Source organism: Sapajus apella, unplaced genomic scaffold (assembly GCF_009761245.1).
Source record: "Sapajus apella isolate SASKATOON/1434 unplaced genomic scaffold, GSC_monkey_1.0 scaffold140, whole genome shotgun sequence".
NCBI lineage: Eukaryota > Metazoa > Chordata > Mammalia > Primates > Cebidae > Sapajus > Sapajus apella.
Genome location: NW_022437080.1, coordinates 3330890 through 3358568, shown reverse-complemented (window position 1 = coordinate 3358568; position 27679 = coordinate 3330890). Strand labels below are relative to the sequence as shown.

General features: G+C 37.3%; 1 protein-coding gene and 1 non-coding gene across 2 annotated transcripts in view; one reads left to right on the top strand and one right to left on the bottom strand.

The window, feature by feature from the left end:
- Positions 1-200: 200 nt before the first annotated feature.
- The window catches only part of MAP3K2 (mitogen-activated protein kinase kinase kinase 2), a 57972-nt gene continuing 30493 nt past the window's right edge, over positions 201-27679 (bottom strand). The window contains exons 6-17 of the mRNA XM_032263951.1: positions 25858-25971; positions 25383-25470; positions 21446-21576; positions 20493-20572; positions 18969-19036; positions 18699-18791; positions 16686-16892; positions 12872-13020; positions 12337-12468; positions 8220-8349; positions 2186-2363; positions 201-1124 (exon numbers count right to left, since the gene is read on the bottom strand). Coding sequence (XP_032119842.1) covers positions 899-1124; positions 2186-2363; positions 8220-8349; positions 12337-12468; positions 12872-13020; positions 16686-16892; positions 18699-18791; positions 18969-19036; positions 20493-20572; positions 21446-21576; positions 25383-25470; positions 25858-25971 — 1596 coding nt within the window. The 3' untranslated portion in view covers positions 201-898. The remainder of the gene's footprint in view (positions 1125-2185; positions 2364-8219; positions 8350-12336; positions 12469-12871; positions 13021-16685; positions 16893-18698; positions 18792-18968; positions 19037-20492; positions 20573-21445; positions 21577-25382; positions 25471-25857; positions 25972-27679) is intronic.
- On the top strand, positions 11560-11666 carry LOC116540487. Its single transcript, XR_004264462.1, has one exon. It is a non-coding gene; the product is annotated as a U6 spliceosomal RNA (small nuclear RNA).

The following is a 27679-nucleotide window of genomic DNA, read 5'->3' as shown; positions in this document are numbered from 1 at the left end:
TTTTTTTTTTTTTTTTTTTTTTTTTTTTTTAATTTCTATTGACTGGCTAATGTGTCTCTTCTACTGCTCACGCATTTAATAAGAACAATATCCTTTTGTCTTTTATTTGGATTTGCTCATGACTTGACTTTAAAATAAAAAAGCTGTGTGTGTGTGTGTGTGTGTGTGTGTGTGTGTGTGTGTGTGTGTGTGTGTGTGTGTTTTAAAGCAGAAAGCTATCCCTCAAGGTTTACAGATTCCAGTAACATGGATCTATTATAGTGTATTTGCTTATTATACTGGTTAGGATTAACAAATAAACATACCTCTTAGAGATTTGTATCTTCTATCAAGACTCCTACTGAGCAAAAAGCTTGGTAGACAGAGGTTAGGATCTAAAGAATACAGATACAAGAAGAAACCTATATTCTTTAAGTTGAGTACCTACCCTAAAGTTTAGGGCTCAACCCCATAAATGAGGATATAGTTTAAATACTATCACTAAAAACTACAAATTATACATCATTTTCTTCTCCTTGTTTTCCATGTCTTCTCATCACCACTAATAATGTCAGTGATAGAGGAAAAGACTCTACAATCTTTAGGTATTCCAAATGATTTGTTTGTGTACTAGAAAGAGTGACTATGTACTAAAGTGCTTTATCTCTCTGAACCACATCAGTACATTATAAAAATTAAAAAAAAAGTTTCAAGTTCTTGTAAGGGAAAAAAGACTAAATATAAAAAATTTAGGTTATTATTATTAAACAAATTTAACCAAGAATCAAGAGAAATACTTTCCCTCTTGTCTTTTTTTCTCCCCCATCTCTCTTTTTTTATAAAAAAGAAAAGTGCAGTCAGAGAGAAGGTGAATGAATAGATGGGAGCTAGGTAGAGGCACAGGAGAGGTTACTGGCTGCTAGTGATAATGCACAAACATGTGCCTTAAGAGTTCATCAGCTGAAGGTCTCAGTTTGGCCTCTACAAAAATCCGTTTGAGGAAATCTCGAGTATAGTCTGAGACATGAGGTGGCAGCTTTGGGTTTGTTGGCTGAGTGGCGATTTTAAAGATGGCAGCCATTGCTTCAAATTCAGCCCAAGGAGGCTTTTCAGTTAGCATTTCTACCACAGTACATGCAACACTCCTGAAAAGAAACAAAAAGAAATACATTACACAAACAACAACATGAGAGAAAGCTAGTTAGCTAGAAAATGAGAAACAGGCATTAAGTCCATATACATTTAAATATGACTTAATTTCAAATTCAAAGCTTCATTAAAAAGGTCTAATTTCATAAAACTAATTTAAACATAAAAATCAATTAAAATAAATAACAATTTAATGACTATCAATTCAAACAGTTGGGCAAAGAACATTATTCATCTTATTATTTTTGTTTTATATAATTTCTAGCCTGACACTAAAAATAATTTTTATCTTTATCTTACAAAGAATATAAGCATTAGAAATCAAATGCCTTCAGGTGCCTAAAATGAACATTTATTTAATTCTTTTCTGGGTGGGAAGTAGAAAATAATCATTTCATGTTCTAACTTAAAATTATAGAAGAATTAAAAATGAATTATAAGACACAACAAAGATGAAATACTTTTAAAATTTTTTAGACAAAATAACTGTTCATTTACTTCTGTAATAGCAAAAAGCTTTTTAATGCTGAGGTCTGCTTAAGACAAAATCCTTCCTAAAGAATGGAAGACAGGTTCAAGGATTCTAAATATTTAGTAAATTTATTTATTTTTATTTATTTTGAGACAGAGTTTTGCTCTGTCACCCAGGCTGGAGTGCAATGGTGCAGTCTCAGCTCACTGCAACCTCCACCTCCCAGGTTCAAGTGATTCTCCTGCCTCAGCCTCCCAAGTAGATGGCATTACAAATATTTTTTGTATTTTTAGTAGAAGCGAGGTTTCGCCTTGTTGGCCAGGCTTGTCTCCAACTCCTCAACTCTGGTGATCCTCCCGCCTAGGCTTCCCAAAGTGCTGGGGTAATAGGCATGAGCCACGGAGTGTGGCCATATTTAGTCAACTATAAGCCTTAGTAAGGCATAATTAATATAATCTTTGCAATTCTTATAGCCTATTTTGAAAGTACAAAAGATCATTTACATCTGCCTCAGTAAATTCAATCCCAGGTGGAAATACATAAGGCTGCAGGTGGTTTTCAAGCAAACTTCACATCAAAACCTACCAGATATCTGCTTTTCTTCCATAGCCTTCTCCACTGATTACTTCAGGGCTCATCCAGTATGGTGTGCCCGTGACAGACTTCATTCCTGTCCCTGAGAGACAGATGGTCTGAAGCCGTTTGCTGGCCCCAAAATCTCCTAGTTTGACGTTGCCTGTTGAATCTCGCAGAATATTTGCGCCTAAAAATAAGAAATCATCTCATTTCAATAGTTTTGTCAGTCTGGAATATAATATAAAAGAACAATGTCAGAGAATTAGTTCATAGACTCTTGATTTGTCCCCAAAGTAAGGCTGCTTTTCATCTTTTCTGGCAGTAGCTGGCATAACGCTAGTCATACAGGTGGTACTCATTAAGGATTTGCTGCAAGAATACTTATTCAAGACCTAGAAAGCTGCTATTGAAAAGGACTGGTACAGGTTGGAGGTGAAGGAGAAAGGGGAAAAGGGCTAAGAATGAAACTCAGTGAAGGACCAAGAAAGCCCCCCCGTTTCTCTGTCACAAAGCAAGAAGCCCATGGCTAAAGCTTATTTCCCTGAGAAGCCAACCTTTCCTCAGAAACTTCCTTAGGGACTTTCATAATCAAAGGATTTTTCCCCTCTATTACTTAAAAATTACTTACCTTATAGAGTTTTCTTAATATTGAATCTTGCTTTATATTAACTTTACTTCTCACTTTCTAATATTTTTAAAATGTCTGATAGGCAAGCTTTGAGCTTTTCATTTAAAATTTCATTAGCTTTTGTAATAAACTTTTTACATAGCTTCAGATTTACAGAATTACTGCAAAGACAGTATAGAGAGTTCCCATATACCCCACACCCAGTTTCTGTTACTAATAGTGTGGTACATTTGCCACAATTAATAAACCAATACTGAAATATTATTAACTGAAGTTCATACTTTGCTTAGATTTCCTCAGTTTTCCCCTAATATCCTTTTTCTGTTCCAGGATCCCAACTAGGATCCCACACCATATTTAGTCATCCTGTTCCCTCAGGCTCCTCTTAAGTGGGACACTTTCTCAGACTTCCCTTGTTTTTGATGATGACGACATATCTGAGGAGTACTAGCATTCGGTTTTTGTAGAATGTCCCTGAATTAGGATTTGTCTCATGTTCTCATAACAGGGGTTGTAAGTTTTCTGGGGCAAGACCACAGGTAAACTGCCATTCTCATCATAGGATATTAAAGGCACATACTGTCAACATCATTGTTGATGCTGACCTTGAACACCTGGCTTGAGATAGTGTTTGTCAGGTTCTCCACTGTAAAGTCATTCTCCCCCACCCTTTCCATGCCCTACACTTTGAAAGAAATTAACTACACACAGCCCACAATTAAGGAAAGGAGTCAAGAGTTATGCTCCAGGCTGAGTAGCTACATAATTTGGAGTTATTCTGCAGAAGAGATTTGTCTCCCCTCTTCCATGTATTTATTAAATCATTCATTTTCATCACTATGAACACATGGATATCTGTTTTATATGCTAGGTTATAATTCAGTACTACTTTATTCTCGGGCTATGTATCAGCTTCAGCCACTTGAATTTTTTCCACTGGCTTCTGTGTCCCTTTGCCATATCCCCATCATTGTATTCTTGCTTTTGTTTTTGAGCACTCCAAGATGCTCCAGACTCATCTTGTATATTTCTTATACCAGTCCTAAAATCAGCCATTTCTCCAAAGGAGGCCTGGTTCCTTTTAGTGGAGAATGGCATAAAAAAACCAAGATATTGGCCAGGTGCAGTGGCACACACCTGTAATCCTAGCACTTTGGGAGGCAAAGGCAGGTGAATCGCTTGAGCTCAGGAATTCAAGACCAGTGTAAGCAATGTGATGAAACCCCATCTCTACAAAACAATTAAAAAAAATTAGCCGGTCTGGGCACGGTGGCTCATGCCTATAATCCCAGCACTTTGGGATTATAGGCACTCCAGCCTGGGTAACAAGAGCCAAACTCTGTCTCAAAAAAAAAATTAGCCGGGCGTGGTAGCGTGTGCCTGTAGTCCCAGCTACTTGGGGGGCTAAGGTGGGAGGATTGCTTGGGCCCAGAGGGTTGAGGGTGCAGTGAACTGAGATCATGCCACTGCATTCCAGCATGGGTGACAAAGTGAGACCCTGTCCCAAAAAAAACAGAAACAAACAAAACAAAACAAAACAAAACAAAACAAAAAACCAAGATATGGGCACTAGGCTCATTTGTTTTTTATTCTCTATTTTCCCTCTTATCAGAAATTCAGTAATTTTTCTGGGATTATAAATCCAGTTTCTTTTATAATCATTTCTCTTCTCATTTTTCCCACATAACCCTCGTTACTTTGGACCTTCTCATTTTAAACTTTTTTTTTTTTAACCTATCCTTAAATAAGCCATTTATTATCTAATTTTTAAATTTTATTTCAATTCTTATTTTTAAGTCTTCCATAACCTTAACCATATTTTATATTACAAACAGACTCATTTTTCCTGGTTCTCTTACCCTTTTCTTAAAAAATGGTCTCTAAGAAGAAGAGTGAATAGTGGAGAAAAGCTACATTACAGACTGGAGAGGATAAAGAGACCCCATCCCTATCATGGAGCTTCTGTACCTGTCTTTCTGTTCTCCCAGCAAATTCCCTAGTCTAGTCAATGATGATTCCCCAAAGCCTCTCTCCAGGGGAGAGTCCAGGAATCCATTCTCTGCACACTTTAAGCATAAACATGCCATGACATTAATGATCTTCTAAAAGAGCACTGTCTAACATCTCCTACCATCACCATCCAATACTTTAAGAAGGGCTGTCAAAAAAGCCACCATCTCTAGAATACTTGACCACTGGAAGGACAACAAAGTCAGTTTTTTACTGGTTACAAGAAAGGCTCTGATTGGGGAGGAACAGTTCAAGGCAGGTCACAGACAGGGGAAGCTGTCTCTGGGGAGGAATCACCAATGTTGAACCAATGCTCATTCACAAAAAGGGGTAAGGAGAAAATGGGTAGCCAGGCTCCAACACAGTTTTTAAAAACTTATTTTGGACATATTAAAAATAAGTTATTAAGGAGAATTTTCAGACACACACAAAGGGAAAGCAGCATGCTCAGCCATCACCCAGACTCAACATCCATCTGGACGATCCTGCGCCAGCCATACTGCCAACCACTCCCTCTCCCCTCTCTAGGATTTGAAGCATATTCAAGATGTAATGATCAAGAAATGGCTCAGTATGTATCTTTCAAAGATAAGGACTCTTATCACAACCAAGAGGATGAACAATAACTTCTTAATATTATCAAATATATGGCTGTTCAATTTGTTACATTAAAAAAATCAGAATCCAAATAAAGTCCATACATATTGATACATCTTTTAAGTCTTTCCTAAAGTTCCCTCCAATCTCCTTTTCTTTTTCTTTGCAACTTATGAAGAAACTAAGTTGTTTGCCTATGACTTTCTCATGGTCTAGATTTTGCTGACTGCATCCCAAAGAATCATTTTAACATGCTTATCTGTCCTATATGTATATTACATAATTTGGTAGCTGAATCTGGGGACTCTGTCAGATTCAGGTTCAATTTCTGGGGGACTGAGGAACAAACCTAGATAGATGATGTTGCATTCCAGACAGTTTCTATTTAAGTGATATCAGCAGCTATTAAGGTTTAATATCTATTAGTTCATTATTCCTTCTTCACTTGTTAGCCAAAATACTTCTATAAAGATAAGTTTCCTTTCATCCATTCTTCAGTGGTCTTGTTTGTAAAACAAATAAAAACAAAGGCAGAAGAAAGCAACTAGTTTTTGAAATAGTGAGTTGGTTGTCTAGCAATATAATCAATTCATTTTCATCCTAAGTTTCATTATGATGTCTTGGGTCTAAATTGAAAACCAATCAACCATCTTCCTTTTCTCTTATGATTTAAAAGTTGCTCATGGAAATTTGAGAAATACAGAAAAAGTATATAGGAGCCAGACAACATAGCAATATCCCACCTCTACCAAAAACAAACAAACAAACAAAAAAAAACACCTTTTTAAAAATTGGCTGGGCATAGTGGTGTGTGCCTGTAGTCTCAGCTACTTGGAGACCGAGGTGGGAGGACTGCTTGAGCTCAAGAGGTCAAAACTTCAGTGAGCCATGATAGCACCACTGTACTCTAACATGGGTGACAGAGGGAGACCCTAACTCAAAACAAACAACAAAAAAAAAACAAACAAAAAAGAAAATGCCCATCATTCATCCTGCCACTTGGATGATAACCATCATTCATCACATGGAAATTTTCCTTCTAAGTCATATTTGAATTTTACAAACTTAAGATCATATTGCACATGCAATTTTACATTTTACATTTATTCTCTTATCAATATCTTTATCCTATGCTTTAAAATCAGCTTACTTCCAACCTTCTCATTTGACCAGGATGGCTCATCACTCTGGCAAAGCCTGAAGCAGATCCACTCAGGGGGTAGCTCCCTCAGCTCCTTTGCCTTGCCTCATTATGAGGGCTAACGAGAAGCTGGCTTGAATGGACATTATTCCTAACTGAATAACTTCTCTGTGAGGTTCTTTAAGCTATCAGGTTTCGTACTTAACAACCGAGGTCTGCCTAAGACGAACAGATCATGAGCAATGTCCCCATCTTTTCAGACTTACGATAAGTCCCATTCTAGTATGTGTGATCTGGTTAGGCATTCTGCATTCTACTCCATCACCAGGAACTGGTTAGGAATGTTCTCCTTGGTCTGAATATGGCCATAATTAGGATGTGCCACACCTCAAAGAGGAAATGAAAGCCTGGGAGCTCCTGAGAGTCCCCAGCAAGACCAATGAATATTATCTTTATACACACAAATACACATGTGTACACGTACATATTTACAGCAATACATTGCTTAATGATGGGAATGCATTCTGAAAAATGCACTGTTAGGCAATTTTGTCATTGTGCAAATATCACAGAGTGTATTTACACAAACCTAAATGGTATTGCCTACTACACACCTAGTCTATATAATATAGACACTGTTGTATATGTGGTCCATAATGACATGGAAACATCATTATGTAGCACATGACTGTTTACTTATTAACAGACGGGGTTTTGCTACCGTACCCTGGCTGGACTTGAACTCCTGGGTTCAAGCAATCCTCCTGCCTCAGCCTCTCAGGTAGCTGGAACTACAGGGCATGCACTAACATGCTGGCTGTTTATTATTTTTATTGATTGATTTATAAAGTGATGTCTAAATTTGGGGTCACAACCTACCTTTACAGAATCAAACCTCCAGGTATGTTTCCAGTATAGAGTTTTAAGCATTCTTAAATTGTACATACCCCCACCAGTTGCTTTTGTGTGACTTCACTCATTTACCTACATCCTTTACCCCTGAAAACAGCTGAGTTTTTAGTTTGAAAGTCAGTTTCATGGAGTTGGAGTTCATCAAAGCTTAGTTTGGGGCTCTTTTCTTCCCTTCTCTTCATGCTGTCTCTAGGTAGTGATATCCATTCCCCTGAGTAAATTTGATCTCAAGATAAAGTATGTCATTATAGCTAACTTTTAAGGGCTTTCTAGGTATCAGGCACTATCTTAAGCATACTACATGCACTAACTCATTTAATCCTTTTAAGAATCCTATGAGCTGGACACTATTTTCTCTATCACTTAAGAATGAGGAACTGTGGGATTGGGTAACTTGTCCGAGGCCACACAGTATGGATAATGCCTGAACTGGAATCAGGCCATCTGGCAGCAGGGCCCCTACTCTTAGCCAATCTATCCTTACACCTATGCAATATGTATGAAAACATGATCTCACGTGTACGGTTTCTTAAACTTTACTGATTCTGTGAGCCCCCACAGTGGAGCTACCCATTTGTTGCTTCAGGACAGGTGTGATAGAACACTGACAGAATCCACAAGAAAGCAAGAGAACTGTTTCCCTGTAGTATTTCAGGGACAGATAAAATAATGTTAAATGTCTTATCCATATCACCTGCTTCATTCACATTCACAAAGAACTGTGTACTTAAAATAGAAAACACCTCATTACTTACCTTTGATATCTCTATGGACAATCATATTACTGTGCAAATAATGGACACCCTCCAGAATCTGACGGGTGTATTTCCTAGTCACATTCTCAGTAAGAGCGCCATATGCTTTTAATTGGTCCTTAATTGAACCCTAGGAGAAAAGAAAACAACAAAAACTATTGTATATGGTTTGAAATGAAAACTGATATTAAATCTTTATCAGTAAAGAGGGCAGGAATTCTCATCACACTCATCTATGCATATCCTACTTGAATTTTATTTATTTTGTTCTTATTCTGTTTTTACAGTGTTTTACTGACATCTGCTGATTTTCTCAGGAAAAGAAATGGGTATAACTGGAAAGAACACATATGAGATTTTAAAGTTATTTCTTTATATAATCAACACTCGAGTTCGAAACATGGGAACATACACAAAAGGAGAACTTCAGATTTTCTCACGTGTTTTTTAGGGCAGGATAAGATGCCATCTCTGAGAAAGGTGAATCAATCTGAAGTGAGAAACAGGTATCTGAATTTTGAAAAAGCTTCCCTAGTGATTCCACTGTACAAGTTTGATTAATAATCCCTTTAAAAGATGGAAATAAAATGCTTCCAAGAGACAGATCTCTTTTTTGACAAGAAAATACATCCAAATGTTTCTGCCTTTCCTTGAATTTTGGTAAATGGTGTACTCTTGCCATATGAAAGTAAATCCTTGGATTTTACAGATTTAGCCATTTGTCATTTCCACTGTTTATGAGCCATCTTTGGAGGGAGAACATCTTGCAATTCTGTGGACCCAAACTTGCAAACACACATATGGAAAGCAGCAAGTGTTCCCAGTCAACTACTCACACCTACAGTTCAGCGTGGCTTGTTTGTTCAGTGTACTTACTGTGTCTCTACTTGTAGTACTGTACATAATAGGCCAGGCATGGTAGCTCACCCCTGTAATCCCAGCACTTTAGGAGGCTGAGGAAGGCAGATCATCTGAGGTCAGGAGTTCAAGACCAGCCTGGCCAACATGGTGAAGCCCCATATCTACTAAAAATACAAAAATTAGCCAGGCATGATGGCAGACACCTGTAATCCCGGCAGCTAAGGTAGGAGAGCTGCTTGAACTCGGGAGATGGAGGTTGCAGCAAGCGGAGATCATGTCACTGCACTCCAGCCTGGGCAACAAAGCAAGACTACAACTCAAAAAATAATAATATTAATAACAACATACAGAATAACTCCACTAAATCTGAGCTTTCCAAAAAAATAGGCCAAATAATACCTTTAGGTTGCAAATGAGTGACAGAGTTATGGATTCTCTGGACAGCTGGGCCAGTTGCCTACGGCTGCTAATAGCTCCATCAGTGTAAAAATGTTAACTTCTTTAGTGTGTACAAGTGAAATAAGCTGAGAAACACTGTACCAGCTAAAGATGTGTGTGTGTGTGTGTGTTTGTGTGTGTGTGTGTGTGAAAAAGAGAAACAGGGAAAAGCCAACTGCTAGTCCAGGAACTGAAAATAAAAGAAAGCTATGATTTCAAGTCTAAATAGTTCCAGATAAGTAAGGAATAGAATGCTAGTGTAAGTTTGCGAAAACAGAAAAATGAACAACAATTTTGACAGAATTTGAATCTAGGGCATAAAAGGGATCCATCAAACTAAATTTAATGAAATTGTCCAGATAGCATCACTCACAAACTTGGGGACTCAGGAAAGTCTAAGAACAAGACTGAATAAGAGAAAAATCTATCAAAAATCTCATTTAGACACATTTTCAGTTTCAGTTTCTAAGTTTATTCTGTCCTTGTCCAAACACAGATACATTTTTATAGTATTAAAATGAGTACAGATTTTTTTTCCTTTCCTTTGGATGACTTCTGTAGAATAATTTCGGTAAGATTACCAAATCAAAAGGCTTCAATATTTTTATGGTCTTTAAAATCTCCCCAAAAGGGTTTTTTTTAAAACTAACTTACATTGACAACAGAATTTTTGAAATAAGGAAGCAGTAATGATAACAATGAGTGACAATGGTGTTGCTATGAACAATTAATTATTCTTAATAGTAAGGAACAAGTTTACTGCTGTGGGACACTGAGGGTGGTCAAGAACATTATTATCAGATATTGGTTCACAGACTGTTATACTGATCCATAAGCTCGAATAGCAACCTTGTACATTCTACATACAATTTTAATCAGCTACCTCCATGAAGACCCATAAATCAAACTTCTTTTGCTAACATATGCTACCTTTTAAATTATGGAAATGCAGACTGGGCGCAATAGCTTATGCCTGTAATCCCAGCATTTTGGAGGGCCAAGATGGGTGGATCACCTAAGGTCAGGAGTTCGAGGCCACTTTGGCCAACATGGTGAAACCCCGTCTCTACTAAAAATATAAAAATTAGCCAGGCACGGTGGTGGATGCCTGTAATCCCAGCTACTCAGGAGGCTAAGACAGGAGAATCGACTGAATTTGGGAGGTTGAGGTTGCACTAAGCTGAGATCGCATCACTGCATTCCAGCCTGGGCAACAAAGTGAGACTCCACCTCAAAAAATAAAAATTATGACCAGGCGCAGTGGCTCATGCTTGTGATCCCAGCACTTTGGGAGGCTGAGGTGGGCGGATCACCTGAGGTCAGGAGTTTGAGACCAGCCTGGCCAACATGGTCTCTACTAAAAACAAAAAAATTAGCTGGGTGTGATGGTGTACGCCTATAATCCCAGCTACGCAGGAGGCTGAGGCAGAACTGCTTGAACCCAGGAGGCAAAGGTTGCAGTTAGCTGAGATCATGCCACTGCACTCCAGCCTGGGCAACAAGAGTAAAACTCTGTCTCAAAAACAAATAAATAAAATAAAAATTATGGAAATGCATGTATTTTTAAATGAGTAAACATATTAAGCACCACCTTGAAAATCATTAATACTAGATGTACTGTATTAAAAAAATAAAATATACGGAATGACAGATGTCACAAATCACATTTTATAACTCCTAATGAAATCAGAGACTCTAGTAATGACTATCCATCAGTGCTAAAAATATTAGGTGGATGGTTGAAAAGAAATTGGATATTGATACGTGCCACTGCTATACCTCATATTACTTTCTGGTCTGCAGGAAAAAAACAAAACTTTACAATGCAGGCATCAATCTGTCAATCATGCTCATCTAATGGTCAGTCTTTGCACTGCTACAGTAGAATAACCAGAAATTGGGCTCCTGATAGGATGCAACATAAAGTACATAGCTTCATCTATGATGTATCAAACAAAAAAAGGTTGAATATGAATCTAATTTAGACTTTAACTTGGAGTTTATAGTAAATAAAGGGATAAAGGAACAAGTTAAAATCCACATGCTCATTTCAGCAGCACATATACTAAAATTAGAATGATACAGAGAAGATTAGCACGGCCCCGGAGGAAAGATGACATGCAAATTTGTGAAGCGTTTCATATAACTAAAAAAATAAAAAATTTAAAACAAACAAAAAAAACACAACAAAACCCAAATCCACAAGAATGCAATTAGAGAATCCATGAGACTTTTTTTTTTTTTTTTTTTTTTCCAAATTCTTCCAGATCCTGAGAGCGAAGACTCTTAACAGACTATCCTACTCGCTTTGTCAAATCTGTATCATATACAAACTGACTGCTCTAGATAGTATTCCTAGCACTCTGGGAGGCCAAGGCAGAAGAATCACTTGGGTCAGGAATTTGAAACCAGCCTAGGCAACAGAGTGAGACCTTGTCTCTCTTGCTCTCTTTTTAAAGAATTATAAAAATTGTTTAAAAAGAGAGAGATAATTAAGGTGCATAAAAATTAAATGTAATATATGGCCCTAGACTGGAACTCGGTGTGACTATATCATCTATAATGTGCATTTTAGGGCATTTAAGGAACTCTGAGGATGGACCACTAAGATGTCTGTAACCTACTTTAGAATACTTTAGCATTAATGAATTAAATAATACAAAGATAGATAAAGAAGATAACAGATACTACCCAGCTCTAATTTAAAACACTTCCAAAATGTCCTTAACTAGGGTTAACATTTTATAATCTAAGTTTTTCTTTTATTGACTGAAATTTTAAATAGAATGTGTATTTTCAAAAAGATGTACTAACTTACCCCTGGCATATATTCCATAAATATGGAAAGTGTTTTTTCCTGGGGATCCCTCAAACAGCCATAATACTGAACAATTCGCTCATGTAGCAAGTTTTTCAGCAACTGAATTTCACACTCAAGTGCATTTACTTCCTGAAAGGCAGAATTCATTGTTAGGTCTTCAATAATGTCAGTAAAAGCAAAAACTTCTAACTTGATAGACCATCAAGGTAATTTCATTCTGAAAATTTTAGTTCCCAAGTAACAAACATCTCACTCTCTAACCAATAACTTTTAAACAGTCCTTGATGGTATGCTAAAGCAACGCTGAATCAGATTAGGATTATAACTGAAGTACTAATACAGAAAAATCCATATTAAAAAGTAGATAAACATATCTAATCTGTTTATTTTACAAATAATTTATACTAAAGAAAACTTTTTTTTAAGTAAAAATGCTTCTTATATAGAACGGAAGGGGCTTAATGTTAAAATAATAATAATAAATAAAGCTTCTTATAATATGACAAAGTACTTTGTGCAGTGATTTTTTTACCTTGCTGGTCTCAGGACTATCAGGATCAAACTGAACTTGCTTAACAGCCAATTCTCTTCCTGTATCAACATCGTAACAGAGGTAGACCCTTCCAAAGGCTCCTTGGCCAAGCAGTTTGCCCAGTCTCCAGTTGGTTGGAGCACGAGGTGCTGAAAAAGAACACTTTCTTAAAGTGAAATATCAAATGGCATGCAAATGGTTAATAACTAAATAAGCATACTGCATTAGTGACATCCTTCATTGAATGTGCTTGGATATAAGGGAAAATTACGATTATCCAAATTCATATAGTTATCATTTTTCTAAATTTTTCTCTTTAGTCAATTTTTCTACAAATTCTAAATCTGAAAAAGATTCATATCCCCAAGACTCATTTTTTTCTGAAATTGTCTTTTTTCCTAATTACACACTTTACAGCATCTTTCTTTTACTAAATCTAAGATGCCAAATGGTGTAAGATACACAATTTCTAATCTTTACTGCAGTAACATTTGTACTTAGTTTTTTAGCCTCCACCTACAATGCGGAAAGCTGGAGACAGCCTCACTCCCATCCAAACAACAAGAGAAATTCTGGACAAGCTACAAAATTGCAACTTTTTAAAAACATGTATCAAAAAACTAAGATTGCAGGGCAACCAACTAACCTGAAATCTAAGGAAAAACTGGTACCTCCAAGGAGAGACAGAACAGCAGCACTGGCTCACTAATGGCAAAGCATGGAGAAAGACCCACACAAACAGGGAAGAACTCAGCTCCATTTTAAACAAATATGGACTGGCACAAGAGTATTGAACCTTTGGGAGATCCAGACACAGGTGAGTTCACACCTGCTCAAAATCTTTTCCCTGGACCTCTACCATGCACTCACAGGAGCAGGAGACACCAGGGAAGCCCTCCCTTGATGGTCAATGCCTGGAGAAGGGGAATGGCCTACTGTTGTGACAAAGTTAGAAAGCCCTTCCAAACCCTTCTCCCCTAAGAAACAGAGCCTTCCACTGCTGGAGAAAGCAGCAAACCCTGTCACCCCTGGGGTACAGGGGTACAGGTAAAGAGCCACTGAGGCTAGGGGAATGAAAAAGAAAAAAAAAAAAAAAAATCCTACCCCTCAGAGAGAGAATGGAAACCTTTTGTGACCCTGACCATTACAGCACATTGCTGAGAACTGAGGAGATAAAGCCTGCCTAAGACTGAAGCTGGACAAGACAACACAGAACCCTCTATTTTACCTCCCCTATCCTAGGCTGGCAAGTAGCAGCAATCTACTACTGAGAGGGTGACAAGGCCATAGACAGACCTTCTCTCTCTGAAAGTAGGCACACAAAAAAAAGGCCAAGGCAAGGCACAGTGGCTCATGCCTGTAATCTCAGCACTTTGGGAGGCCGAGGCGGGCGGATCACCTGAGGTCAGGAGTTCGAGACCAGCCTGGCCAGTGTGGTGAAATCCCATCTCTACTAAAAATACAAAAAAAAAAAAAAAAAAAAAAAAAAATTAGCTGAGTGTGGTGGTGGACGCCTGTAATCCTAGCTACTTGGGAGGCTGAGGCAGGAGAATCTCTTGAACCTGGGAGGTGGAAGTTGCAGTGAGCTGAGATTGCACCAATGCACTCCAACCTGGACAACAAGAGCAAAACTCCCTCTCAAAAAAAGAAAAGAAAGGGAAGGCCAAAAGCTGATGGAGCAGGACCACTGAGAAAATCTCTTTAGAAAACCAGTACAAGGTAATAAGAAGAATTTAAAAGTCAGTGGTGCACAAAGACCACAGCAACAACAAAATCCAGACCCAGCTCAACTCCTGACTAGACTGACTCAACTTCTCACAATAATAGCCTAGCAGAAGAAGAGCTGTGCCTATTTGCAGGCATGCATTCTATTTACCTCTTCCCTTATCCTATATACATGGTATCTGGCATTCAATGTAAAATGGTAAGACACAAAAAAGTAACCACTCCAAAAAAAATCAAAAGAGAAAGCAATTAATACAACCAGACTCAAGAGGTTCAGACAGGAAATTTAAAATAACTATGACTAACATGTTAAAGATTCTAATGGAAAAGGTAGACAATATGCATGAACAGATAGATGGAGAACAGAGAGATGGAAAAGACATTCAATCACATGAAAATGCATGAAATAAAAAACAATGACAGAAATTAAGAATTCCTTCAAAAGGATTATAAATAGATGCAACAAGGCTGAGGAAAGAATCAGTGAACCTGAAAACAGATCAATAGGGAGGGAAGAAAGAGAGAGAAAACAGAGGTATGAGACAGTATCAAACAGTCTAGTGTACAGGTAATAGGAATCCCAAAAGAGAAAAGAAGAATGGAACAGAAAAAATACTTGGGGAACTTTTATAAAAAATACTGAGAACTTTTCACAGACAAACTATAAATAAACTGAAAGAACACCAGCTGGGAACCCTACACAAATATACCTAGACACATCATATTCACACTGTAGAAAATCAAAGACAAAATCTTGAAAGCAGCTGGGGCAGCTGCAGGAGAAGAAAGCATATTACATGTGGAGAACAAAGGTAAGAATTACAGCAGATTTCTCTTCAGGAAGTATATAAGCCAGAAGAAAGTAAGACAATCGCTTTAAAGTGCAAGAAAGGCCAGGTGCAGTGGCTCACACCTGTAATCCCAGCACTTAGGGAGGTTGAGGCGGGTAGACTGGCTTCAGCCCAGGAGTTTAAGACCAGCCTGGGCTATACAGCAAAACCTTGTCTCTACAAAAAATACAAAAATTGGCTAGGCATGGTGGTGCATGCCTGTAGTGCCAGCTACTTGGGAGTCTGAGGTGGGAGGATCACTTGAGCCCAGGAGGCAGAGGTTGCAATGAACTGAGATTGCACCACTGCCTGGGTGACAGAGTAAGACCCTGTCTCAAAAATGAAGGAGAAATAAGACTTTTTCCAAACAAACAAAAGCTGAATGAACTTATTACCAGCAAACCTATAGTATAAGAAAGGTTATAATGTAGTTTTTCAGGCAGACAGAATTTGATACCCAATAGATCTTGGAACTGTCTTTGTTTATACAGATTTTGTACCTATACGAAGATCTATAAAAATGAACAGACTGAAGATATATATAAAAGACATTTTCTCTTATTTTTTAATCACTTCAAAAGATACCTGTCTAAAGCTAAAGCAACACAACATAGCACGGGGTCAATATGGATATAAAAGTAAATTATGACACAGCACAAAAAAAAAGAATTCAGAATAGGCAAATAGTACTATAATAAACATCTTTGAGCATGAATCTTTGCATGCACTGCTTACACAATAAGGTCTGAACACTTTGCAATCCAACCTGAGTTGCCACTATACTCCTGTTCCCACTATTTCAAGTAAGATAACCCCCACATCAGCCCAAAATGGAACAATTCCCCATTTTTAGACTATGTTATGGCCTCCTGCACATTATCTCCTCAACTGGTGATTTCTACTAACATTTAAATGCTAATTATTTTTCCATATATCATCTACCCCATTAGATTATGTCTTACAGGTTATGTTTGAAATCTCAGTGGTAGACACTCAACAAGGATATGCAGAATGAATGGATAAAAAATGACTAGTTGGTAATAATTTTGCCAATAAAAGTGAACAGAATTATCTAAAGTAATCAGCAGTGATACCATGCTTACACCTGACATTCCAACCACCTTTAGAAACACGATTATTACATTTTTTGAGTAGTTCATCTGACTCCAAAAACTCACTTAGTATTTATTCCGTTTAATATTATAAAATTCTACAAAAGTTCTGCTCTACATTTCACCATGCCATGTTCTATAACTTACAACGGCTGGGTGGGCTGATGTCCATTACGGTCAGAGTAGGATTGTCTATGTCACTTCCCCTCCTTCTTATTCGATTATCATCATATTCTGGGGTAAAGATACTGCTTCCACTACTAGTGCTTAAGGAGTGATCGGTAGGACTGAAGCTCACAGGAGACCGGAAGCTGGTCCCCTGGGTCCTTCTAGCTCTTGGAAAAGTTTTACGACCTACAAAATGAAAAGAGAATGACCTTATAGCTTTTATTAATATGTTATACTTTTAAAGTGTTTAAAATGTGTAATGTAGAGAATAGAAATTTGTCCTGTGACTAGGCTAAGAAAATGAAATAGCAATGATTGGGTGGAAAAAAAATAATTGGGATCTGAATAGGAATTCAAATAATCTCTTACAATAAAACATATGAGTGTGCACACACATACATACACACACAAATCAAAAAAGAACCTCCTCACTTCTGGATAGAGAAAAAAAATTTATTCTCACTTCCAATAGTGATTTTAAAATCTAAAACAAAGATTCAAAAGTTCACAGGTAGTAACTTTTTTATTTTTGTTTGAGATGGAGTTTCACTCTTGTTGTCCAGGCTAAAGTGCAGTGGTGCAACCTTGGCTCACTGCAACCTCCACCCTCCCGGGTTCAAGTGATTGTCCTGCCTCAGCCTTCTGAGTAGCTGGGATTACAGGCACCTGCCACCACACCCGGCTAATTTTTTGTATTTTTAGTACAAATGGAGTTTTAGCATGTTGGCCCCACTGGTCTCAAACTCCTGACCTCAGGTGATCCACCCAACACTCGGTCTCTCAAAGTGTTGGGGTTACAGGCATGAGCCACCACATCTGGCCAGTAACGGCCTTTCTTAAAGGAATGATGTGTCAATCTCATCATCAAGGAGTAATTTTCTAATATCATTTAAAAATTATTCCTTTTTGGACAGGGGCAGTGGTTCATACCTAATAATCCCAGCATTCTGGGAGGCCACGTCAGGCTGATCACTTGAGCCTACGAGTTTGAGACCAGCCTGAGCAACATGGCGAAACCCCATCTCTACTAAAAATACAAAAATTAGGCCTGGCATGGTGACTCAAGCCTGTAATCCTAGCACTCTGGGAGGCCAAAGCAGGTGGATTACCAAAGATCAGGAGTTTGAGACCAGCCTGGCCAACATGGTGAAACCCTGTCTCTACTAAAAATACAAAAATTAGCCAGGTGTGGTGGCGGGTGCCTGTAATCCAAGCTACTTGAGAGGCTAAAGCAAGAGAATCCCACTGCACTCTGGTGCCACTGCACTCTGGCCTGGAAAAAAGAGCGAGACTCCATCTCAAAAAAAAAAAAAAAAAAAAAAAAATTAGCCAGGCATGGTGGCATGCACCTGTAATCCCAGCTACTTGGGAGGCCGAGGCACGAAAATCGCTTGAACACAAGAGGTGGAGGTTGCAGTGAGCAGAGATGATGCCACTGCACTCCAGCCTGGGTGATAGAGTGAGACTCTGTCTCGAGGAAAAAAAAAAAAGGAAAATTACACCTTTTTGGCCAGGTGCAGTGGCTCACACCTCTAATTCCAGCACTTTGAGAGGCTGATGCAGGAGGACTGCTTGAGCCCAACATTTCAAGACCAGCCTGGACAACATGACACTGTCTCTACAAAAAATTTTTTTTAATTAGCTGGGTGTGATGGCAAATGCCTGTAATGGCACACACCTGAACTCAGAAAGCTGAGGCAGGAAGATCACTTGAGTCCAGGAATTTGAAGTTAGTGAGCTATGATCATGCCACAGAACTCAAGCCTGGGCAACAAAGACCTTGCCTTTTAAAACAAAAATTTACTCCTTTTAAGGGATAGGCAAGTTTAAGTTGACATAAAGCCAAAATGCCAATTATACTTTTGTTATAACACAATTTCCTCATATTTTTCTAATGGTATTACACAGATAGGAGATTTTAAAACAATTTTGTATTTATTTTTATTGTTGAGATTTTTAACCATTCTTGTGGTCTAATTGCTAGAAACTTACCATCGTTATACTCTTGATGATGATATGAAACATGATACCTTCTTGGATATGTTCCTCCTTTTCCAAATTTCTCAAAGATAGGGTTATCATAGTCTGTTAAGACATATAAGATGGTTATCTTTTATTTAAAAAATAGTTAAATATTTCTAATGATGAAAAGCACATTTATAAATTTTTATTTGACTTTTCAAAAATATCCCCTCTCCCTTTCAGCCAAAACATTATCCAATCACATAAACATTTAAACATTTAGAACTTATAAAGTCTAACCTGAAAATTCCTGATGATTATCTGGGTAGCTCTGTGCCCTAGGCATTCGTGATTTTGGATAGCTCTCTCTATAAAGAGAAAATGTCACATTAAGTTTAGAGAAAGTATGTTAAGACATTTTTAAAAAATTTTTAAGCGATATCTGTATCTGTCTGTGCCTCTCTGTATGTGTGTGTGTAAAGGAGCTCACTCTGAAAGGTTAGCATAACTGAAAAAGAGAAACTACACTAACTTGGTACATGTAGGCAAAGAGCCTGGCTTTTAAAATTAACTTTACAGTACAGTGGAAGAATATTTTGGAATCACAGGTGTTCCTAAGCACTGTGTTTCAGTCCAAGCTCTGCCACTTAACTATGTAACCTTGGCAAATCACCTTTCTGCATCAACAAAAAGGAGATAATTTCCAACTAATCAAGTGTATATTAGTAAAGTGTCCACAATTGCAAATGGTGAGTACTCAAATATATCACTTTCTCATTACTACTTCCCTGAAATTCCTATATGTCTACCTAGTATTATCTACTACCTCAAGTTATCTTTTCAGAATTTGCTTTCATAAAGCAATTCCAGAGAGGATTAAACTGACTGTGCTACAGGGTGACTACCAAGAATACTATCCTACTGAGACCAGGAGGGGGAGCACTTGTAACAAAAACTTCACATTTTGCAACTTCATCCTGCTCATATTCCTGAACAGCTTCTTCACAAAAGTACTTAGATTTTGAAATAACAGAAGTACTTAAATTTTTGACTACATGTACCAATGTGGCACAGTGGGCTACAATTACCAAGAATTTAAATTATTTCTAATCTGGTGCCAGAATGAACATAATCCTGAAATAACTCAGGAAATCTCCAAAACCAACATATTAATGTAAAAGTTGATGGCATTTTCATGAACATGGTTTTAAATGTAAATGTGCATAAATTCTAAGTTTGATTTGCCTTCAAACACGCAATTTTGTCAAGCAGGAATATTCAAACTATTATAATCAGATATCATTTTAATTAACAAAGACACTGAGTCCCATGAGGTAAAGGGATTTATCCACACTATGCAAAAAATCATCTGCCATTATTATACACAAGTACCAATTCTATTTCTCTGAATGTAGCACAAAAAAGTTACTGATAATCCAACATGCTATCTATATGAATATTTACCTATATCTATTATAAAAGAAAAACTACAATAAGCTGAGCATAGTGGCTCATATGTGTAATCCCAGCCCTTTAGGAGGCCAAGGCAGGAGGTCTGCTTGAGCCCAGGAGTCCAAGATCAGCCTAGGTAACAAAGTGAGACCCCATCTCCACAAATAGTAGAAACAATTTAGCCAGATGTGATATAAATAGCAAATGCCTGTGGTTCTAGCTCCTTGGGAGTCGGAGGTGGGCGGGCTGATCGAGCCCAGGAGGTCAAGGCTGCAGTAAACCATGTTCACATCATTTGCTCCAGCCTGGGTAACAGCAAAACTGTGTCTTAAATAAGCAAACAAAACCCCCCAAAACTACAATAAACATTACCCATCCAAAGGACTATCAAGTGATGGACAACTTCCTGAGCCAGAATTTTCAGGACTGCTTAAAGATAATGGATCCAGCATCTAGGAAGAAAAGGAGTTCTACCATGATTCAGTTTGACATAACCAAAAGTTACTTACTAAAAAATCCTGCCTTAATGAGACATACTTCATGTAACATAAAATGCATCCATTTAAACTATACAAGTCAAGGCTTTTAGAATACTGAGAGCCGTGCAACCCTCACTCACCACAATTTTAGAACAATTCCATAATCAATAGTGGTCACTCTCCAGAGTTACTCATTTTCAAATGTCCCTTGTAAGCAAGCCACGACTTCAAAATTTCCTAAGAAAAAAATATTCTTTCTCTATAGACTATTGACTAAATAATTAAAAGCTAAAATATTTCATATTATTTTGCTTACTGAAAACTGAACATGGACCCACCCAAACAGAAACTAATGACACTATGATTGTTACATTATTAGAAAATGTAAACTATCACAATAGTGTGAACATATAATGCAGTGCAATGTTAAGGGAATAACAGCAACTCCATGAAAACGTTTTAATACTACAAAACTGAAGTATTTTTTAAATGTTTCAGAAAGTTCACAAACCTCAGTTTCACAAAGTTAAATATTTGTAGTTTCACTCTTTTTCAAATATTTTTAAAAATCTGGATGTTAATCACAGAATTACAAAGCAAATGCATTATCATTCACTCACTGTCATTCATTCACTTATTGAGCAATATAAGAAAACCAGCTGTATTCCAGCTTTCTTTATACAGGCACATGTAAATTAACAGGTATTTTTTCTATTTTGTTCAGTTAAGAAGATACGTGATTACAGAAGAGATAATACACACACACACACCCAGTCACCAACCAATCACACTGACCCTGACAACATCTCTTTAAATTACATTTTAAAAAATCAAACTTTTGCTTACTTGGTCCATGCTCTCTGGAATGAACTCTCCTTCACTGTTGATACTAGTGAATGACCCATTCCGGGCAACCTGGTGTAATTCATCTGGAATGTATCCTGGGGGAGGAGAACTTCTATCTCTACTAGTAGGACCTCAAGGAAGAAAAATAATTTAATTTATAACTATAGGCAAGGAAATCAAATTTTGTTTTAAATAGGCTATATTTCTGAATTATATCAATAATTTTAGCAAACAAAAGTTCAACTTTTATTAACACTTATCAGAACATTCATTTGTAAATCTTCAAATGGTTTTATACCCTTTTTAGCAAACAAAAATTCAACTTTTATTAACACTTATCAGAACATTCATCTGTAAATCTTCAAATGGTTTTATACCCTTTGTAAATTCGCACCGTTCCATAGTTATTAACCTTATCATAATATTAATTCATACTCAATAGGTAGTATGGTATTCTGACTGCTGATGGGATGACAGTACACTATAGATTTCTGGCATTAAAATAGTTTATTCAAGTAATCACATTTCTTATGAGACAATAACCCACTTTATTTTACTTGGTTCTGTGGAAATGATGCTACATTTATTAGTACAGTATCTTACATTTCCTCATAGTTTTTTCAAATTAAATTATAAAACAGATATAGGAAAGTGAGCAACTACATTCTGGTCCAATTTAAAGAAAAAAAGGTTTTAGCCTTATGTAAAGGAGTCACTGTGAGTATATGCAAGCATTTGATAGGGAGAAAGAGCAAAATGATTACCAAGACACGTGCATAAAGGAGAGTACTGTCTACACCTGTCTGTAAAATGATTAGGAGCTTAATTTGTGTCAGGATTGATATAGGCTTCATAACAACTATAGCCACAATAATCATTTTGGTTCCTAATATTTTTATTCCTTCCATATACCTGTGCTTACAAAAGAAGACCAATATAATCAATTACTAAAAGGAGACAGGGTTTAAAAAAAAAAAAAAAAAAAAAAAAGGCTATGAAAATTTCATCTGCCTACTTGACAACCCATTTTTCTCAGTGATGGTTGAGATCTGATTATCAGCATATTCTCCTAACCTAAAGGAGTATTTTCTCTAACTCCCTTTTACAAAAACAAAGAGAATAGCTGCCAACATATAAGAAAAAAAGATAATGGTCATATCTAGCAAAGCCATTTGAAGTTTAAAGCAGTGCCAATAAAAGACTACTTTTTTTTTTTTTTTTTTTTGAGGCGGAGTCTCACTCTGTTGCCCAGGCTGGAGTGCAGCGGTGCGATCTCAGCATATTGCAACATCTACCTCCTGGGCTCAGGTGATTCTTCTGCCTCAGCCTCCCCAGTAGCTGGGACTACAAGCACATGCGACCATGCTCAGCTAATTTTTGTGTGCGTGTGTTTCTTTTTCTTTTTTTTTTTAAGTAGAGATGGGGTTTCACCATCTTGGCCTGGCTGGTGGTCGAACTCCTGACCTTGTGATCCACCCACCTTGGCCTCCCAAAGTGCTGGGATTACAGATGTGAGCCACAGTACTCAGCCAAAGACCACTAATTCTATACTTAACAATTTCCAATTTCTTCTTATGTTGGAGCTGACATCAAACAAGAATATTTATTAGAATAAGACAGTCAATGTAATTTTAATTTAAAATATATTTAAAACATCAATTTAACTAGTGCATTTAGCTTGTTCTGTTGAACGCAACTAAAGTAAACCCCAGCACTTTGGGAGGCCAAGGTGGGCAGATCACCTGAGGTCAGGAATTCGAGACTAGCCTGGCCAACATGGTGAAACCCCATCTCTACTAAAAATACAAAAATTAGCCAAGCATGATGGCAGGTGCCTATAATCTCAGTTATTTGAGAGGCTGAGGCAGGAGAATCGCTTGAACCCAGGAGGCAGAGGTTGCAGGAAGCCAAGATAGTGCCACTGCACTCCAGCCTGAGACTCTGTCTCAAAAAATGAAATAAAATAATTAGTAACTTTTTTTCTTTAAAATGACAAGTACTATAATGTAGTAAGACATGGGGATAAAGAAAGAAACGTACAACAAATAGTACTCATGCTTTCTAGTTTATAAAGTAAAATGTACAAGTGTTCTCTCAATTTACTGCTACAACAATCCCATGATTTAAAGATGAAGACACATTTACCGGTCTCAGGTTCATCAGAGAGCTGAAATTTGAATTTGGGTATTTCAAATGTTCTTTCACTAAATTTTAAAATTATATCAAAATATATCTGAATGAAAAGGACAAGCCATTTGTATTTTGTGTATTATCTCTGCTGCTCGAATTTCTGCATTCCTGAAACCCAAAGTAGGACTTAAGTAAGACAGACACTTAGAAGAGAATGGTCATAAAATAGCTGCTTCTGGGAACCAAAAGAAAACATGAATAATGTGTATTTTTTTTTGTGGTTCACATGCCAATTCAAGTTTTTCTTTCATTATCAACAATCCTCTTCCGTTACTAGTCTTTTTTAGATTCCCAACCACATTAGACCCACTCTCCTGCTTCCTCCTATTCCTCCTGTTGCTCCTCCTCTTATACTTTTCTCTTTTAAATCCGCCCCCATACATGTTTTCACACTATCTTTAATGGCCATACTCACTGCCCTCTATGTAAGAACATTTATACCAGTGTTTTTTTGAAATAATGTAATGCTTTTATCAAATAAAAATGTAGATTATTAATGTTTCATACAAACTGAAGAACACAAGAGAACTGGAGAGTTTAGAGTACCTGTGCCCATCTCATGGTGCATGAATAAAGCCTCCTTAAAAAACAGCATGTAGGATCCTTATTTCTTTATATCATAAGCTTAATTATAATAATATATTAATGGCAAATGAAAATGAATACTAATAAATAATAAAGCATAATATAAAACTCCTTAGTATCTTTATTTTGACAGCATTCTTAGCAATCACTAAAACCCTAGAGAAAGGCTTGTGAATTTATAATCTAGTCTATTAATTTTAATATATTATAATTTGTTCTTTTAATTTTTTTCCTCCATTCTATTTGTACAATTAAAACCTCTTTTTTTTTTTTTTTGAGATGGAGTCTTGCTCTGCTGCCAGGCTGGAGTGCAGTGGAGTTATCTCCACTCACTGCAACCTCCGCCTCCTGGGTTCAAGCCATTTTCCTGGGTTCAAGCCATTTTCCTGGGTTCCTGCCTCAGCCTCCCAAGTAGCTGGGACTACAGGCACGTCACCACACCCAGCTAATGTTTGTATTTTTTTTTTTTTTTTGGAGACGGAGTTACGCTTGTTACCCAGGCTGGAGTGCAATGGCGCGATCTCGGCTCACCGCAACCTCCACCTCCTGGGTTCAAGCAATTCTCCTGCCTCAGCCTCCTGAGTAGCTGGGACTACAGGCACGCGCCACCATGCCCAGCTAATTTTTTGTAGTTTTAGTAGAGACGGGGTTTCACCATATTGACCAGGATGGTCTCGATCTCTTGACCTCGTGATCCACCCGCCTCGGCCTCCCAAAGTGCTGGGATTACAGGCTTGAGCCACCGCGCCCGGCCCAATGTTTGTATTTTTAATAGAGTTGGGGTTTCACCATGTTGACCATGATGGTCTCGATCTCTTGACCTTGTGATCCACCTGCCTTGGCCTTCTAAAGTGCTGGGATTACAGGCGTGAGCCACCTCACCCAGCCTACAACCTATTTAAAGTTTTATTTGAATTTGTTAACATTAAAATACCCTAAGCATGTAACAAAGAATTTAAACCGGACATTACTAACCCTGTAAACTTGAATATCCAAGGGACATCAAATACTAGAATGTATTTAATTTACATAAATTACAGGAAGTATAGAAAAAGAATATTATTTATCACAAATATGTTTAGGTGCTGCACTACATCAAAGGATAGAGAAGAAACTGAGAACTCACTCATTTCGTAATTCAGACACTAGTTTTCTTTCTTACCTATTATAGAAAGCCGTTTTTTCCTCTCTGCTACTGACACAGTATTGTCCAAATCTTCTAGTGATGGCAATGGCTCTAAATTAGTAGCCTACGAAGGAGAAAAGACAATTAACGTTATTCTTCCTCCCTGGGGCTTTAAAAAGAATCCTCTCCCTTACCAAGTACGAACTATTTTATATTGTTTGTGGGCCTTAATCAAATCCTCTCTCTCTCAAATTTTAATTCTAACATAATTCTTTCTAAGTTGCCAGCTTCTATTAGCTTCATATGTACAATATATTATACTTATTTATAACTATGACTATGCGGTTTTGAGGAGCAAGGATATTAAAGTATAGTAAGTAAAGGATGAAAGTTTACATTTAATCATAATGAAAATATTATAATGGTTACAGAATATAACTATGCTTCATATATTAACTTTTATAAGCATAAGTCCTATAATTCTTACTGAAAAAAATATCCCAAGTCATACCTGTGTACTTCCATTTATTACAAGTAATATCTTGAGGCTCTTCATATGAATACTACGATCCAGCAGTTCCACAGCTTTGTCCAAGTCATCTTGAGTAGTTAATGGAATTACCAACTAAAAACAAACATAGGGAATCATTCAGCTATCTCACCAGGTCAAGTTCTTCCACTAGCACCTCCACTACTAAGGAATTACAAATGTCAAAATACCTTGCTCTTTGATTTGTTACTATGATGAAAGTCTAAATGTGCATGTGCAGATTGCTTTCCTCTCCTCATTCTACCACCACTAAAATCTTAGAATGAACATAGATGTTTTTAAATTTTGCTTTATTAATCATTACATTCTTCTAGAAAATAATGTTTAAAGATTAACTTTCTAGAATATTTCCATAATGTTGCTAAATTTGTTATAGTATATTCGCCCCTCAACAGCATAAAGGAGTACAGAGAGAGACCATATGAAATAAAGTTACTACTTTTCTTCTGTGTAGATCAAACTCATTTCTTTTTTCAATAGTAACCACAAATTTGCACTCTTAGCTGGTATGCTCTTCAACATACCAGCATCCTAAGCACATGCCATGGAGGACAGCTGCTATGGAGAGGTACCGCTAGTAACATATCTGCAATCTACAGCCCACCTGGGGTTCTTCTCTCTGAGCCTGGTGACCTGACCACTATACCCTAAAACAAATAAACTAATGAGTTAACCATTCCATAGTAAAGCCTGAATGTGGAATCTGCTTTCATTAGTCCTCTCATGCAGCAGATGTTATAGAGGACAAAAGCACCTAAGAGTTCTATGAGAAAAAGCATAAATTCATACAGTTTAAAAAAATAAAAATATCTGTTACTTTCTTAAAAAGTAAATTCCATTTCACTGAAGGAGGGACAGAATAAAAACAAGTGAACATATTCTGCACTTGTTAACTGGCTCTACTTAGCACAATATATGAGCCATTCAAATGTAAGGCTGAATTAGTTTGGGGTCTTCTATAGTATTCTTTGAGGACAAGGACTCCCCTCCCCCCCACACCAGCAATGAGCAAAGAGCAGACACATGATAAATGCTGTTTAATAAATATCACAGTGGTAAAAGCTTAATCTGAACCCAAACCCAAAAGCTGGCATGGTGTGTGTTCATTCTGCAGACTTCTTTATGAAAAAAGTCCCTGGGGTTCTGGTTTTTTTGTTTTGAGATGGAGTCTCACTGTCACCCAGGGTGGACAGTGGCAATCTCACTCAGCACACTGCAAACTGCCTTCTGGGTTTAAGTGATTTTCCTGCCTCAGCCTCCCCAGTAGCTGGGATTGCAGGCACGCACCACCACAAGCGGCTAATTTTTCTATTTTAGCGAAGGACGTGGTTTCACCATGTTGACCAGACTGGTTTCAAATTCCTGACCTCAAATGATCTGCTTGTTTGGGCCTCCCAAAGTGCTGGGATTATAGGCGTGAGCCACTGTGCCTGGCCAAAAAAGTCCTTGCTTTAAGAAAGGCTGCCAGACATGAATACAAAGGATTCATGTGTATTCCATCAGACAATCTACTTGCACTTACTTACTCTGCACTTAGAACATATTGTTTGTAGGTAATTTTGTATTACTCTAAGTTACTAACTGGGCTCTATTTGCTCTATGAGAATTTTTTTCTAATAAAATACAATTATTAACTGTTTGGTATCAAAGAACAAGCCTGATTTACCTATCTACTTAAATACATTTCTATTTCCCACCAATTATGAAACATATTGGTATATCTTGCTTCTATCTTCAATAGTCTATTACTTTTTAAGCAGGAGAATTTTAAAGCAATGATAAA